Genomic DNA, 16,701 nt, shown 5'->3' on the forward strand with positions numbered 1-16,701 from the left:
GTCTTCACTTTCCTATTTGTATTTTTCACATTGTCCCAAATTGATTAGTTTACCCACAGGGGGCCTTCACCGTCTCACTGGGTTATGGGGATTGGGAATTGGTCCTTTCTCAGAGATGGTGGATTTTGAGGCATTCCAATTGATTTTTAATGGTATTCAACTGTTGTTGTCCCTTCGTAATTTGAGGGTGTACGGACATTTGCATTGGGATTCTCTGCCCTATCAACTTATGCAACTTTCTGCCCTAAAAGATATCTATATACATAATTTCGGAATCGAGGCTCTTCCTCATAGTTTTGACAACCTCACTTCTCTTGAAACATTACATCTAGTGGGGTGCGAACGGCTACGACATGTGGACTTCTTCGATGCCATGGCCAGATTACGGTGTCTGTGGATCTGTCATTGTCCATTGTTAGAAGCTCTGTCGGATGGGCTCAGTAACCTTGCTTCTTTGGTAGAATTTCTTCTTTGGAACTGCGAAAAACTAGAGCATCTGCCATCCAGAGATGCCATGCAACGCCTTACCAAGTTACAGTACATGGTAATTGAAGACTGCCCACAGTTAGAAGAAAGTTCCACCAATTGGAGTAGTCCAAACTTCCAGTGGTCCAACATTTCCCATATTCCAAATATTAAAGTAGGCGGGAGGATAATTCAGGATACACCTATGTCTCTGTTTCAACGTAAGTCTTTGTTTCTCTTTCACTTTCTGAGTAGATTTTTTAAATATTATTTTCCACGAGTTCAAGAAAAAAAGCTTTGTATGTAATTTATGTTTGATTTTTCCTTTTAGGTTACTAGTTCAAAGGTCATGCTAGAATGTCGATGTGGTAAATCAAGCCAAATCCCATGAGCATCAGGCAATTACGTTTGGTAAATTTACATCTAGAATTTATAGGCACTTTGTAATCTACTAGTTTCTATCTTTCTTTTTGTTAGAAACCAATTTTCGAAGGTCTATGCTGACGAATACAACATTACCTTCCTAAAAAAAAGTTTAATCATGAAAATTTATGTTTCTGCTCATAGGTTACTAGGTACAAGGTCATGGTAGAACGTCGTTGTGGTATATCAAGTCAAAATCCACAGGCAGAATCACATTAGGTATTTTCATTTAGTTGTTAGAGGAATGCTATAACAAGTTCATATAGTTCTTTTTTACATTCCTTTTCTCCTATGAAACAATTTTACTGTTTAACGGGGTTTGTTATGTTTCACAGAGGAACCACCACTTTTACTTTGTATGAAGAATAGAACCTTCAAAAGTGTATAGGGTGCTCAATGAGAAGCTACACGGGTCTAGCCTTTGTCTTTGCATGGCCGTGTTTGCCTTTTTATTCTCCATGTAAGTTTCTGCAATTTAATTTGATGAATAAAGTCTGATATCTACTCCCATTGGGACTTGGTATCTAACTCTCTATCAAATTTGGAACTGTTAGAATGTAAGTTGTTAGTTTGGTTCTTCACTCAATATAATTCTGTTAGATGATAGGTGTGCTTTTCGCACCCCTCCCGTCTCCCAACATGTACGAAGTAAAAAGAGTCTCACTATTTGTCATATCTATTCAGGTGCTATGATGAAGATAATGAAAAGAATGAATGGTGGGGCGCCATTAAAATCTGTTTATGAGGTATTCAGATTGGCATATTTTGCTTCAGTGGTGATTGTGGCTGCACGAAAATTGAAAGTTCAAGGTAAGTTGGCAAATGGTGGCTGTTTAGACCAATACTTTTTTCTCAGCAATGATTTTTTTACCCCTAAATGCAAAGTCTCATATATGGTAGAAATCTATATAAGTTTCTTAATAGACTCATAAAAGAATAATCTTTATGCTTTATGATTATATGACACACTTGTCGTTACTTTCACTACACTGGACAATTTCTCCGTTGAAGGACTTCAAAGATAGTTGTCATGAATCTTATAGCAAAGAGTGGCCCCATTAGCTCTTAAAATGTCCTAAGTAGTATCAGTTCATCTTAACAGGTTTTGTTTTCTCCTTTTTTTAGTGGTTACTTATAATGATCTGCTTCTCCATTCTCCCAATTAGGAAACGTGTGCCAAACTGACTTTTTACCATTTCCTGTGTTTCAGATTCATGTTTGAAACACTAGCATGTTACTTGTGTTGGATGTGTTTCAGTGTCATCATTGGCAAGGGAAATTGCACTCCGTAAACTCATTTGCATTTGGCTGAATCTGGATTGGAGATATTACTTCCCTGTATGTGGAGATCCCGGAAAAGGGTCACGAGTGATTGTCAATTGAGCTTTTCGCGTATGCTGAAATGAGAGTCCAATGGTCCAGTCGGAACACCCAGCCCACAGCTCCTGAAATTCTAAACTGAATTAACCTGGCAGTGTTGAATAGCATTCAAAGTAGAAAGAGCAACTTATGCCAGTTACTTTGCTACATTTCTCTACCATGGTTGTATGTTGTGTATAGAACAACTTGTGTCTTGCATTTTTATTTTATTGTTTTGATGTCAGAAATACTTTCAGCAAGACAATATTACATGGTGTTAGGGTTACAACGTAACTTGTTATCCAAATCGACAAATAAAATAATTTTTATAATACTTATTAAGTTTGACTTCAAGTAAGAATATAACTAGTTTAATGAAAATTAACCAAATTGTTTCCCAATGATCACAATGAAGCACAAAAAGATATGTGTGATTCAATCATTACGGCTCTTTAGGATGTTTTGATATCGTGTATATGAATCATGGTTTGCTCATTTGGTAATTAGATTGCATAATAATTGGAGAAATTTGATGTTTTTCACAACTGGTGGATTTTTCATGTTTACAAGGGAAAAAAAATACAATTTAAGAAATCAAAATTGGATGTCCATTTAGTCAGAGCCATTTAGTGATATGCTATCGTCGAGCTCAAAAGTGTAGTGAACTTGTGTTATGTATTAATTGTAACTTCTTTTTTACGTTCCTCTCCTATTTGGGCTATTCCGATGTGTGATTCAACTAAAATGCTTGCCAGCCTAAATGGTTGTTAATCTTTTTCTTTGGCCTACCCTCATCGGTCCGCCCTCCATCATTAGTGTCACACATTTGATATGAGTTTCTTTTTATTTTAAAGAAAATGACTACATCTACATCATGGGTCTTTTTTTAATATATTTTATGGAATAAGACATTATTGTCTTATTCTCAAAGACTAGAATAAAATTGATGTCGCTTTTAATAAAACAGTCAATAGGACGAAACACTATAATTAATTAATAAAGCACTAATTGATGTTTACCTACCAATACCATTAATTAATAAATTAATAATGCAATAATTCAGAACTCATGATACAATACACATTCCAGTCTGTTTGTGCTCATTACCAACTCTAATTATTGTTTGAACTCCTCACCCATCTCTATGTACTAGACAACTCCTTGTGTCATATAGTATTTGGATCAACGTACGACCAATCAGTTAACAATTGATTGATCTATCATTGAGCTATTGAGGAATAATAGGAGATTCGATAAGTTAATATTGAGGTGAGTTCCATTGATTCATAATTTGTGAAATCTTTATCCTCTGAATCTATATACTCCCCCTTCATCACTTGGTGATTGTTTTTCCTTTTAATTTCCTATAATCCCTTCATCTAACACCTGGAAAATACAATGAGGATACACATACACAAGTCATAAAGTATAAAGCTAACAAATATATTTCGTTCCAATTAGTCTCCTACAGTCAAATTAACGAAAGAAGGAATTAATGAAAAAAAATGAGAAAATATCTATGCTTTATGTTTTGTTGCTTTGTATACGTTAGCCTAGCATGTGGTATTTTAGAATCCTCATTTGAATATTGTATTTGTACAATAGTTAGTTAATTTTACTTTATGCACTTATATATTCTTTTTATTAGGAAAATCTATGTACTTTCTATTGTAAAAATGATGATTTTTTTAGTAAATATCAATAGATTTGAAGGGCATAAAATATGTTATTTGCAATCAAAATTTATATGAAGTATTTTGGGATAAAACTAGAACTAGTTATTCGATAAAGTGGTGCACTTTTAATCCCAACCCAAATTTCCGTTAGGTTTTTTAACAGACAAAAGGTTCAAAATGTGTCTCCTTATTGAATTTGTAGAAGATAAGGTTAGTGCTAAATCCTTTAGATAAGGTAAGTGATTAGTATGTAATTGCAGGGGAAATGTTTAAGTTTTTCATAGAGTTAAATGGCTAAAAACACACCTCAATCCTGTGTGTTTTCGCGAGTTAGATAATAAAACTATCACAATCTTTGTATTAAAACACACCTCAACTACTAATTGGAAAGTGACCATAGGAAGGAAATATCTCATTTCATCTTGCAGCACTCCATAACTTGATCCATATCACGGAATGTAACAACTTGGTATCATAGACAGGAGTTATAAGAAAACATCTGATTTCATCTGATTTTCTTCTGTCTAATTTGATGACTTATGAGTAAATCTGAGACGATGACCTTTGATAATGTCTGTGCCACTCAACTATGCTCTATCCAGATGATGTTCTCAAAATTTTCAACAATTTAGTAATTTAAGTGCATATAGCTTAAGGATAAAAAAACTGGTCAGTTACAATTTTTCTTATTTATGCTTTCAGGTAACTGGAAACAGTCCTCTGATTTTATCCGTGAACTAGCAAAAGAAGACGACTTTGTGAAGGAGCAAAAATAACAATGGCCGATCCAGTAATTGGTGCTACTGTTCAAGTTGTGCTTGAGAAGCTGCTTTCTCTCACTATTGAGGAGGCCAAAACTTTAAGGAACTGCAAGAAAAATCTCAGAATGCTCACAAAATATGTATCCATCATCCAAGCTTTCATTCATGATGCTGAAAGACGACAAGTCGAAGATCAGGCTGTGGAAGAATGGCTCAAGATGCTTGAGAGAGTTGCTGAAGATGCTGAAAATGTGTTTGACAAATTCACATATGAATCTCTCAAAGCACAAGTGATGAAAAACCGAGCCAAACTACTGGAAAAAGTCCATAGCTTCTTTTCTAATACTGCTTTTAAGTACAAAATGTCTCGAAAAATCAACAACATCAATGAAGAGTTGAGGGCTATCAATCAGTTAGCCAATGACCTCGGTCTCCAATCACTGACTGTTCCTTCTCGCAAAATACTACAAATCAGAGAAACAGATTCTTAGGAGTTGCTTCGGATGTTGTTGGTAGAGACAAAGATGTTGCTGAAATAAAGGAGAAGATGTTGAACATGAGAGAGGAAGTTGTTCTGTGTGCCATTCCCATAGTGGGATGGGGGGTTTAGGGAAAACTACTATTGCTAAGAGAATTTTCAATGATGAAGAGATGGAAAGCACTTTGAAAAGAGAGTTTGGTTGTGTCTACCTGAAATGTCAGACACTAAGAGCTTTCTTGAACAGATCCTGCAATCATTGACAGAGCGGAAACTTGAGGTCCAAACCAGGGACATTATAGTCAAGAAACTCCGAGATGAACTAGGAGGAAAAAGATATTTGCTTGTCTTAGATGATTTGTGGCATGTTGACCTTCCAGTGTGGGATGAGTTCATGGACAGCTTGAGAGGAATAAACACTTCCAGAGGAAACTGCATTCTTGTGACGACTCGTATGAAACTGGTGGCATCCACAGTAGCAGCAGTAAGTCCTCCTCATATGTTGGAAAAATTAGCAAAAGATCATTGTTGGTCGATTTTCAAACAAAGAGCATTTGTTGATGGGGAAGTTCTAGAGGAAATATTGAGTGTGGAGGACAGGATTGTTGAAATGTGTCAAGGTCTACCGTTGGCAGCAAGTGTGTTGGGAGGCCTCTTTCGCAACAAGGAGAAACATGAATGGTGGGCAATTCTTGATGGAAACCACCTTGTTGCAGGTGAAAATAGCATAAAGAAAATCCTAAAACTCAGCTATGTTATCTACCATCTCCATATCTAAAAAAATGTTTTGCTTACTTTGCAATGTTTCCAAAAGATTATAAGTTTGAAAAGGACCAACTAATCCAACTCTGGATGGCAGAAGGGTTTCTTCGTCCAAGTCAAGAGATCCCTGTGATGGAAGACGTAGGGAACAAGTTTTTTCAACTCTGTTGCAATATTCCTTACTGCAAGATGTTGAGCTAGATGAACACAACAATATTACACACTGTAAGATGCATGATCTTGTGCATGATTTGGCTGGAGATACATTAAAATCTAAACTACTTGATACGGAAAGTGTTGGAGGTGAATTTTTTCTCAAGTTCGATACTTTGGATGGGACTCACAAAGTGATCAAATGGATGCGATAAATGAGGCAGGACGTTTGTGCACATTGTTCTGGAAAAGCAATATATCTGATGATATGCTATTGAGCTTTCAGTTCTTGAGAGTTTTAAATTTGTCAGGATCAGACATCAAGGAGTTGTCAGCCAAAATTAGCAAGCTAATATATTTGAGATATCTTGATCTCTCCAGAACTATGATCGAAGACTTTCCCAACTCCATTTGCAAGCTCTACAATTTGCAAACATTTAGAGTCAATGACTGTTTTTTAGTCAGGAAACTTCCAGAAGAAATGGCAAATATGATAAGTTTGAGACACGTATACCAATCAGGAATTCATGATCAGTTTCAGATGCCACTTAATATGGGGCAATTGACCAGTCTTCAGACGCTACAGTTTTTCTACGTAGGTTTAGAGAAAGGTCGTCGAATAGAAGAATTAGGTCGTTTGAAAAACCTTAGAGGTGAATTGACGATCAAATGTCTCCAATTAGTTGGAAATAAAGAAGAGGCTCAAACAGCATATTTACAGGAGAAACCAAATATCTACAAGCTTACATATTTATGGTCCCATGATGAATCAGAAGGCTGTGAGATCAATGATGAGCATGTGTTGGATGGTCTTCAACCGCATCCGAACTTGAAAGCCTTATCAGTAGTGGACTATTTAGGGACTAAATTTCCTTCATGGTTCAGTGAAGAGTTGCTACCAAATTTGGGCAAGTTGAAATTAAGTGGTTGCAAAAGGTGCAAAGAAATTCCATCTCTTGGCCAACTGAAATTCCTTCGGCATCTTGAGCTGGTAGGATTCCATGAGTTGGAATGCATTGGACCTGCTTTATATGGTGTTGAGATTAGCAATATTGGATCAAGCAGCATTATCCAAGTGTTCCCGTCATTGAAAGAACTAGTATTGAAGGATATGCGTAGCCTTATTGAGTGGAAGGGAGATGAAGTTGGAGTAAGAATGTTTCCTAGGCTTGAGAAGTTGAGGATTAAAGAGTGTCCACTGTTAAAAAGTACTCCAAGTCAATTTGAAATCCTGCGTGAATTAAGAATTGAAGGAGTTGACAGTGAAATGCCATTGTTGAACTTGTGCAGCAACTTGACATCTCTTGTGAATCTTGATGTTTATAATGTGAAAGAGCTCACTTGTCTTCCAGATGAGATGCTATGCAACAACGTTTCTCTTCAATCCCTATGCGTCTCAGACTGCGAAGAGTTCCGTGAAATGCCACGAAGCTTGTACAATCTCCATTCTCTTAAGGGCTTAAGGATTTTAAGGTGCACCAATTTCAGTTCTTTTGTTGTTCCCAGTGGAGAGAACTACTTGACTTCCCTCCAAAGTTTTCAGTTACTGGATTGTAATGGATTGACCAGTTTACCAAGTGGAATGCTAGAGCATTGTCGGTCTCTACATACTTTGTGGGTCCTCAATTGTAACAACTTGGTTTCCTTGCCTTTACATTTGTGGGAAATGCCTTCACTTTCCTCTTTGTCTATATTTCGTTGTCCCAAATTGATTAGTTTACCCAAAGGGGGCCTTCACCACCTCACAGAATTAAAGAAATTGAAAATTGGTCCTTTGTCAGAGATGATGGATTTTGAGGCATTCCAATTGATTTTTAATGGCATTCGACAGCTATCGTCCCTTCGTACATTGGAGGTGTATGGATGGTCGCATTGGGATTCTCTGCCTTATCAGCTTATGCAACTCTCTGCCCTAACAAAGATCTGTATATATTATTTCGGAATTGAGGCTCTTCCTCATAGACTTGACAATCTTACTTCTCTTGTAACATTACATCTAATGGGGTGCAATAGGCTACAACATGTGGACTTCTCAAATATCATGCCCAAATTACGGTATCTGGAGATCCGTTATTGTCTATTGTTAGAAGGTCTGTCGGATGGGCTTGGCAACCTTGTTTCTTTGGAAGAATTAAGATTACATAACTGCGAAAAACTAGAGCATCTGCCATCTAGAGATGCCATGCGACGCCTTACCAAGTTACAGTACCTGGTAATTGAAGACTGCCCACAGTTAGAAGAAAGTTGCACCAATCGGAGTAGCCCAAACTCCCAGTGGTCCAACATTTCCCATATTCCAAAAATTAAAGTAGGCTGGAGGATAATCCAGGATAGACGTAAGTCTCTGTTTCTCTTTCACTTTCTGAGTCCATTTTTTAAATATTATTTTCTACGAGTTCCAGAAAAAAAGTTATGTATGTAGTTTAACATTTGTTCTGCAATTGTTTTGACATTAAAAATTGCAAAATTATTAATGAATTGCATTTGTGCTATGCTTTCAGCATTCTGCTTGTCCACTTGAACTGAATTGTTCTTCTTCTAATTCTTCAAGTATGGTATATCTTGTAATCTTGATATGATATAATCATGAGATTTATGTTTTTTTTCCTTATAGGTTACTAGTTTCAAGGCCATGCTAGAACGTCGTTGTGGTATTTGACTTGTTCTAACGCAGAGATAACTCCGGAAGCATTTTATTGCTTACAAATGAGTTTTGGCATTTGGACCAGGTACATACTATATTTCTTAAGTGATATGACCATCCTTATTTCATTTCACTTTTTCTAATTGCATCAATCAACTATCTATGAAATTGTGCAAGTGTTAGAATGTAAGCGGTTAGGAAGAAACTACATTAGTTTCGGTCGATTTGGTGTTTGTATCATAATTTCCCATAAGTTATGAAGTAAAAGGAATAATAAGTTATGTTGAATGCCCATTATATCGAAATAACAAATAACTTTTTTGAAGGCGAAGAAGACCTAGGACTTGAATGGATCAACCAGTTTGAAGGTGATCTGTCCATTAGATGTACAAGATTTCCATGTAAGCTTCTCCGAAATTGGAAAAAACTGACTGGAATGTCTATATAAGTTTCTTGATAGACATTCTCGTTACTTTCGCGTTCATTAAAACTCTCGCGATTGAAGGACTTCAACAAAGAAAGTTACAAAAGACTGCTATTTATTGATTCTTATAGCAAAGAGTGCCCCATTGGCTCTAAAAATGTCCTTTGCAGTATCTGTTCATCTTAATAGGTCGCTGATTCTCCATTCTCGAATCTTCTGCAACTCTCTGCCCTAACAAAGATCTGTATATATGATTTCGGAATTGAGGCTCTTCCTTATAATTTTGAAAACCTCACTTCTCTTGAAACATTACATCTAGTGGGGTGCGAACGGCTATGACATGTGGACCTCTTAGATGCCATGGCCAAATTACGGTATCTGTGGATCTGTCATTGTCCATTGTTAGAAGCTCTGTCGGATGGGCTCGGCAACCTTGCTTCTTTGGAAGAATTTTGTCTTTGGAACTGCAAAAAACTAGAGCATCTGCCATCCAGAGATGCCATGCGACGCCTTACCAAGTTACAGTACCTGGTAATTGAAGACTGCCCACAGTTAGAAGAAAGTTGCACCAATTGGAGTAGTCCAAACATCCAGTGGTCCAACATTTCCCATATTCCAAATATTAAAGTAGGCGGGAGGATAATTCAGGATACACGTATGTCTCTGTTTCGACGTAAGTCTTTGTCACTTTCTGAGTAGATTTTTTAAATATTATTTTCCACGAGTTCTAGAAAAAAAGCTTGTATGTAATTTATATTTGATTTTTCCTTTCAGGGAACTAGTTCAAAGGTCATGCTAGAACGTCGATATGGTAAATCAAGCCAAATCCCATGAGCGTCAGGCAATTACATTTGGTAAGTTTTCATTTAGAATTTATAGGCACTTTGTAATCTACTAGTTTCTATCTGTCTTTTCGATAGAAGCCAATTTTCGGAGGTCTATGCTGATGAATACAACATTACCTTCCTAAAAAAAGCTTAATCATGAAAATTTATGATTCTGCTCATAGGTTACTAGGTACAAGGTCATGGTAGAGCGTCGTTGTGAGAGGAATGCTATAACAAGTTCATAAAGTTCTTTTTTACATTCCTTTTCTCCTATGAAACAATTTTACTGTTTAACGGAGTTTGTTATGTTTCAGAGAGGAACCACCACATTTATTTTGTATGAAGAACAGAATCTTCAGCTGTAGACTCATTACGGGGACACTTTCATGAGTATTTGGGTACTGAACAACCTTTTCGGGGAACTGAAGTCTACATATGAAACATCAAAGAACTCAAAAGTGTATAGGGTGCTCAATGAGAAGCTACACATGTCTATCCTCTGTCTTTGCATGGCCGTGTTTGCCTTTTTATTCTCCATGTAAGTTTCTGCAATTTAATTTTATGAATAAAGTCTGATATCTACTCTCATTGGGACTTGGTATCTACCTCTCTATCAAATTGTGGAACTGTTTAGAATGAGTTGCTAGTTTGGTTCTTCACTCAATATAACTCTGTTAGATGATAGGTGTGCTTATCACATTCTCACAGTATTAATGTCTGACCCCTCCTGTCTCCCAACATGTACGAAATAAGAAGAATCTCAGTATTTGTCATATCTATTCAGGTGCTATGAAGAAGATAATGAAAAAAATGAATGGTCGGGCACCATTGAAATCTGTTTGAGGTATTCAGATTGGCACATTTGGCTTCAGTGGTGATTGTGGCTGCACGAAAATTGTATGTTCAAAGTAAGTTGGCAAATGGTGGCCATTTACATCAGTACTTTTTTCTCTGCATTGATTTTTTTGCCCTAAATGCCAAGTCTCATATATGGAAGAAATCTGTATAAATTTTTTTTCTTAATAGACTCATATAAGAATAATCTTCATGTCTCTGCAATTCAGATTTTATATTTTCATGCTTTAGACATGGAACTTTATGATTATATGACACACTTGTCGTTACTTTCACTTCACAGAACAATTTCTCCGATCATTAAAGCTTTCGTGAATGAAGGACTTCAACAAAGATTGTTGTCATGAATCTTCTAGCAAAGAGTGTCTTAAAATGTCCTTAGCAGTATCTGTTCATCTTAAACAGGTTTTGCTTTCTCCTTTTTTAGTGGTTACTTGTAATGATCTCCTTCTCCATTCTCCCAAATAGGAAACGTGTGCCAAAACTGACTTTTTACCTTTTCCTTTGTTCCAGATTCATGTTAGAAACACCAGCATGGACCTTGTCGAAATGCTAGGTGGGAAAGAATTCTGTTAGACATCGGTTGATCATGTTTATGGTAGCAGCATTTGACCGGCGTTACTTGACGACAACATTCAATATTCATAGCATCGTTTTTATTTATATCATTGGTGTATATTGGTCAAACTCTTTATGGACAAAATGCAAATCTTTAGGCCTCTCTAATCTTTTATTCCAGCCTATAAGTGATGCTTCACTGATTCCCTTTTAGTATGACACTTAACATGTTAAGATATTTAATGCCCAATTAATCCCATAGCCTTTGGCGCTACACTAGTGTCTTACTCCCTCTGTCCCTAATTACTTGTCCACTTTTCCTTTTATAGTTGTTCCTAATTGCTTATCCATTTTGACAAATCAAGAAAGGACAATTTTTTTTACCTATTATATCCTCAATTAAATGACTGATTACTTTGAAAAATGTAGAACTTTTCATCCACTTCATAATTAATAGGGGTAAAATGGTAAACTCACTATGTCATTAATTGTTTTCTTAATATGTGTGTCAATTCAAAAGTGGACAAGTAATTAGAGAGAAAGGGAGTATGTAATTACAAGGACACCTCCCATTGTCCAAAATTTGTTCTTGCAATATGTGAGAATATTATTTACTTCTTTTTATCCCCAATGCTTAATACTACTTGAGTTGGTCAAAAAGAATGTCATCTTTTTTGTAACTGAAAAATAATTTAATTTTTTTTATCGTTATCGAAATAAAATTACTATGATGTTATATATGATTTATATTATCAATTAAATTTTTTACATGTACGTATTCTATACTAGTTCTCGAACACGTGCGTTGCAAGTGTATCCCATACAATTTTAAACTACACAAACACACACAATCAACTATGAATTTGTGTGCTCCAAACATAGTCCATGTCCACACTTCAAAGTTCAAATATGCAAGTCATTCGCAGATCAACTTCTATCTGAATTTGAATTTTATTGCAATAGAAGCTTTTCAGAAATAAACATTATACTAAAAGAAGTGAATATGCTGCTAGCTTACCAAACCTTTGTGTTCCTCTAAGCATGTAATGTAGTAAAGGAGAAGGTGAAAGAGATAAATAAAATGATGGCACTAAACGTTTTTAGGAAGCATTAATATATTATTTGGATTCATTGAATTTTGTTATATCATTTTTAATTATAGAATAAAAATGATAATCTTGTTAGGGATATCATGAAATAAAAAAAAATATCAAAAGATATCTTATAGTTTTAGATTAAATATTTAGAGGTTATGAATATGAAAAGATGAAAGTTATGGATACCAGGAGTATAAAAATTGAATAGGTAATTAGATATGAGTTATGAGTATGAATATTTAAAGCAAATAATGTGTATCTCTCCGTTTTGTAGATTTGCACCCTTTTAATTACTCCCTCTGTCCTTAATAACTTGTCCACTTTTTCTTTTATAGTTGTCCCTAATTACTTGTCCATTTTGACAAATCAAGAAAGGACAATTTTTTTTTACCTATTATACCCTCAAATAATTACTTTGAAAAATGTAAAACTTCTTGAAAATCTTAAGTTTTTAATTCATTCACTTCATAATTAATAGGGGTAAAATGGTAAACTCACTATGTCAATAATTATTTTTTTAATAGGTGTGTCAATTCAAAGTGGACAAATAATTAGGGATAAAGGGAGTATTAATTTCTTTATTTATCATAAAGGATAATACTTTATCCACATATATTATATTATTTATGAGAGGAGTTAGGGGAAAAGTTATGAGAAGAAGAAAAGTTGACTAATATATGTAGACATTTTTGTATTTATTATTATTATTAATTTATTATTATATACATATAGATTATAGATGATAAATATGATTAAATTAGGTATTTAAATTAGAAATTAATCTAAGGAAGTGCAAAAGAGATGATAAATATTATCAAATTAGATATTTTAATTAGGAATTAATCTAAGAAAATACAAAAGTCATTAACATTTTAATTAAAATGATCCAATTTAATATTTAAATTTAATAGTTAAATGTTTTATAACATTTTAATTTATAGTAGGGTAAACCGTAATTCAACTTTTAACTTTTTTTGTTCCCACTTATAGGATGATATGATTAATTGTTAAAATGAGATTAAGTAGCAAAAAAAATTATTTCCTACTTTATTTTTAGTTTTAGTTAAAAAAATTATAATAATTAAAACAAATATTAAATTGTTTAAACGTAATAATTTTATTAGCAATAAAATTTTACCAAAAAAAAAAGAAATCATATATTTACGACCCATCAAATAACAATAAAAATATTTTCTAATCAAATTTTGTGAGATAGGGGTAAATTTTTGACACATTTTTAGATTAAACAATTAACGGAATATTTTCACTCTCACCGCAAGAATGAAATGTGAAATTAGGGCAAGACTTAAGGGCTGGGGTAATTGGGAATTAATTCGGGCTGGTTTTTCAGTTCATGCCCACCCATTTTTTTCTTTTAGCAATTGTAGAACAACTTTGACATTGGTAAAGGAGGAAGAAAACGACTGTGCGCAGAAGCAAATGCAACAATGGCCGATCCAGTAATTGGTGCTACTGTTCAAATTGTACTGCTTTCTCTCACTATTGAGAAAGTCAGTAGCTCAAGGGATTGCAACATCCATTATTCAAGCTTTCATTCATGATGCTCAAAGACGACAAGTTGACGATAACGCTGGTGAAAAATGGCTCAAGAATTGCTGAAGATGCTGAAAATGTGTTTGACGAATTCACATATGGAATCTCTCAAAGCACAAGTGATGAACATCCAAAACAGCCCAATGAGAAAGGTCAGTGGTTTCTTTTCTCATACTGCTTTTAAGAGCAAAATGTTTCGAAAACTAAAAAACATCCATGAAGAGTTGAGGGCTATCAATCAGTTAGTCAAATACCTTGGTCTCCAATCACTGATAGTTCCTTCTCAGAAAATATTACCTATTCGAGAAACAGGTTCCTTAGTAGTTGCTTCGGATGTCGTTGGTAGAGATAGCGATGTTGCTGAAATTAAGGAGAAGATGTTGAACATGAGAGAGGAAGTTGTTCTGTGCACCATTCCCGTAGTGGGCATGGGAGGTTTAGGGAAAACTACTATTGCTAAGAGAATTTTCAATGATGAAGAGATCGAAAAACACTTTGAAAAGAGAGTTTGGATGTGTCTACCTGAGATGTCAGACACTAAGAGCTTTCTTGAACAGATCCTCGAATCATTGACAGAGAGGAAACTTGAGGTCTCTTGGCATCACTTTTCTTCAGCCTCACAAGTACCAACTGGATTATGCCAGACCATACATCAGATCTTCTAAGTTGTTGGATCAGGAGAGGGGTAGCAAGTCCCAGAAAAGATGGCGGAGAGCAATTCCTTTGTGTATTTGGTGGACAATATGGAAGAAAAGAAAAGGGAGGTGTTTTGAGGGCAGGTCTAATACTCTGCAAAAGATTAAATGGAATTGCATCGTAAATTTTCATTTTTGGTGTAAACTAGCAAATGTAGAAGATGTTCAATCGGTAGATTTTTAGGCTCATTGTAATTAGCCTTAGTTATAACTCTTTGTTGATAACTTTTTGGAGGTCTCCAGCATATCCTTAATGCTGAGGAATACAAATTACCAGTTTTCAAAAAAATTGATGATAGGAGTGTGTATTGCATTCTCATGTTTCTAATTAAATTCCACCTAGTTTCCCCCTTTCTTTTGTTGTATTAATGTCTGACCTTCCCCTCTTCCAACCTGTACTAAAGAAGAAGAAACTCAGTGGTTGTTATATCTATTCAGGTTGTATCATGAAGATAATAAAGGGTATACATGGTCCTATGTGGTTTGCGAGCTATTGCATAGGAGCGGGGTTTTTACCCTGTGCGCACCCAGAGGGTAGCGGCTGCGGGTTTCCCTTGTCATAAAAAAATAAATAAAAAAAATAAAGGGTATACATGGGAGGTGCCCTTTTTCGAATTTTGTTCATGAGTTGTAGCTCAAATAAATTCTCACTGATTATTTTTATGAATTCAGCTATGAGGTTGCTGTGGTACAAAGACAAATTGGATGTGCCACCTCACTCATGCTAGCCAAGTATAAAACTTGTGTCGAAGTATATATTCTCAAGAACGATTTTGATGGTTTTATTTTTCAGCTACTTTTCTCGTGGAAAAGTTGTACTGTTTAACAGGGATGCTATTGTATCAGTATCCGCTGCGAAGGACCTAGGACTTGAATAGAGCGACCAGTTTGAGGGGCATCCGTCCATTAGGTTGAAGGATTCTCTATTCTGCTTATTGAACCAAAATTTCCATGTAAGCTTCTTCTAAATTGTTTGCATTGTTTTTGTTGCTCACTTCTCTGAGATGTGTTTTTCAGTGTCATGATTGGCAACGAAAATTGCATCTCGTAAACTCGACGGTTTGCATTTATGTTTTTTAATACATCAATGGTAATAGTTCAGGTTGGACAAAAGAAACAACCGGTAGTTGGGGTGTGAAGCTGGAGAAAAAGTAGTAGTTCAGTGGTGTTTTAAATTTTTCATATGCATCCCTTTTTTATCTTTGGTGGTAACTATTTTTGTTCACTAGCTTGATGAAGGATCTAAGGTGATAGTTGGTGAAAATTTATTATTCTCTTTCTGTAATAACATGATTTCTAATCTCGGGGTGCTGGAACATACATGTTTCAAATCGATGATGAGCATGTTATAGATGCCACAAGGGCTGGAAGCATTGCACATTCAATCAATTGTTTTTGTGAAGTACGTAAAATCCTTCTTACCTAGTTCCCTTTTCCTTTGATTGTTTTTTTCTTTTGGGGTAAATTGTTGTTTCCACACTAGCACCTGCATTACATGAACAAAGATGATGTGAGGCTCATTCTCTTGGGGTAATTTGCTGTTTTGCGCCTGAAAACAGACTTGGGGAACTGGTCTTGTTGTTTGGAATGGAAACTCGTGAGGCTCGTGTCTACGAGGACTGAGGAACTTGATTTCTTAAGCATTATTCAAAATCATAATGGAAATTTTGCTGAAATTTTTAGTAATTTGGTAATGCTTTCCTTCGTTGGTTCTAAACTGCATTTTTTTTCAACAAACAACTTCACTATGTTAATACATAATAGGTCTCAGAGTTAAAATATGCAATAACATATATTAGCAGGTAATCAGATTTAACTTTTTCAGATCATACTATAATTCTATTCGGAGCGTCAGTAATAAGAATAGAAATAGATAAATTAGCTAAATAGTTCTAAACTGCCCAATATATGTTAACTATTAATTGGAAAGTGACTGCCATTCATTAGAAATAAAAACAACACAGAACCAC

At 35.2% G+C, this 16,701-nt stretch overlaps 2 protein-coding genes and 1 long non-coding RNA gene across 3 annotated transcripts in view; 2 read left to right on the forward strand and 1 right to left on the reverse strand.

Moving 5' to 3' along the window:
* Positions 1-5,656, reverse strand: part of LOC125825552 (uncharacterized) — a 12,706-nt gene extending 7,050 nt beyond the window's left edge. Inside the window, exon 1 of the long non-coding RNA XR_007442867.1 lies at positions 5,536-5,656. This is a non-coding gene — a long non-coding RNA (uncharacterized LOC125825552). The remainder of the gene's footprint in view (positions 1-5,535) is intronic.
* LOC125825549 (putative disease resistance protein RGA3) overlaps positions 1-6,070 on the forward strand; it is a 70,684-nt gene extending 64,614 nt beyond the window's left edge. Inside the window, exon 3 of the mRNA XM_049504877.1 lies at positions 5,783-6,070. Coding sequence (XP_049360834.1) covers positions 5,783-5,940 — 158 coding nt within the window. The 3' untranslated portion in view covers positions 5,941-6,070. The remainder of the gene's footprint in view (positions 1-5,782) is intronic.
* The window catches only part of LOC125825593 (putative disease resistance protein RGA1), a 163,088-nt gene that overhangs the window by 108,990 nt on the left and 37,397 nt on the right, over positions 1-16,701 (forward strand). The gene's annotated exons all lie outside the window — the stretch shown is intronic.

This window comes from Solanum verrucosum, unplaced genomic scaffold (assembly GCF_900185275.1).
Source record: "Solanum verrucosum unplaced genomic scaffold, falcon-dt-bn FXZP01000140.1, whole genome shotgun sequence".
NCBI lineage: Eukaryota > Viridiplantae > Streptophyta > Magnoliopsida > Solanales > Solanaceae > Solanum > Solanum verrucosum.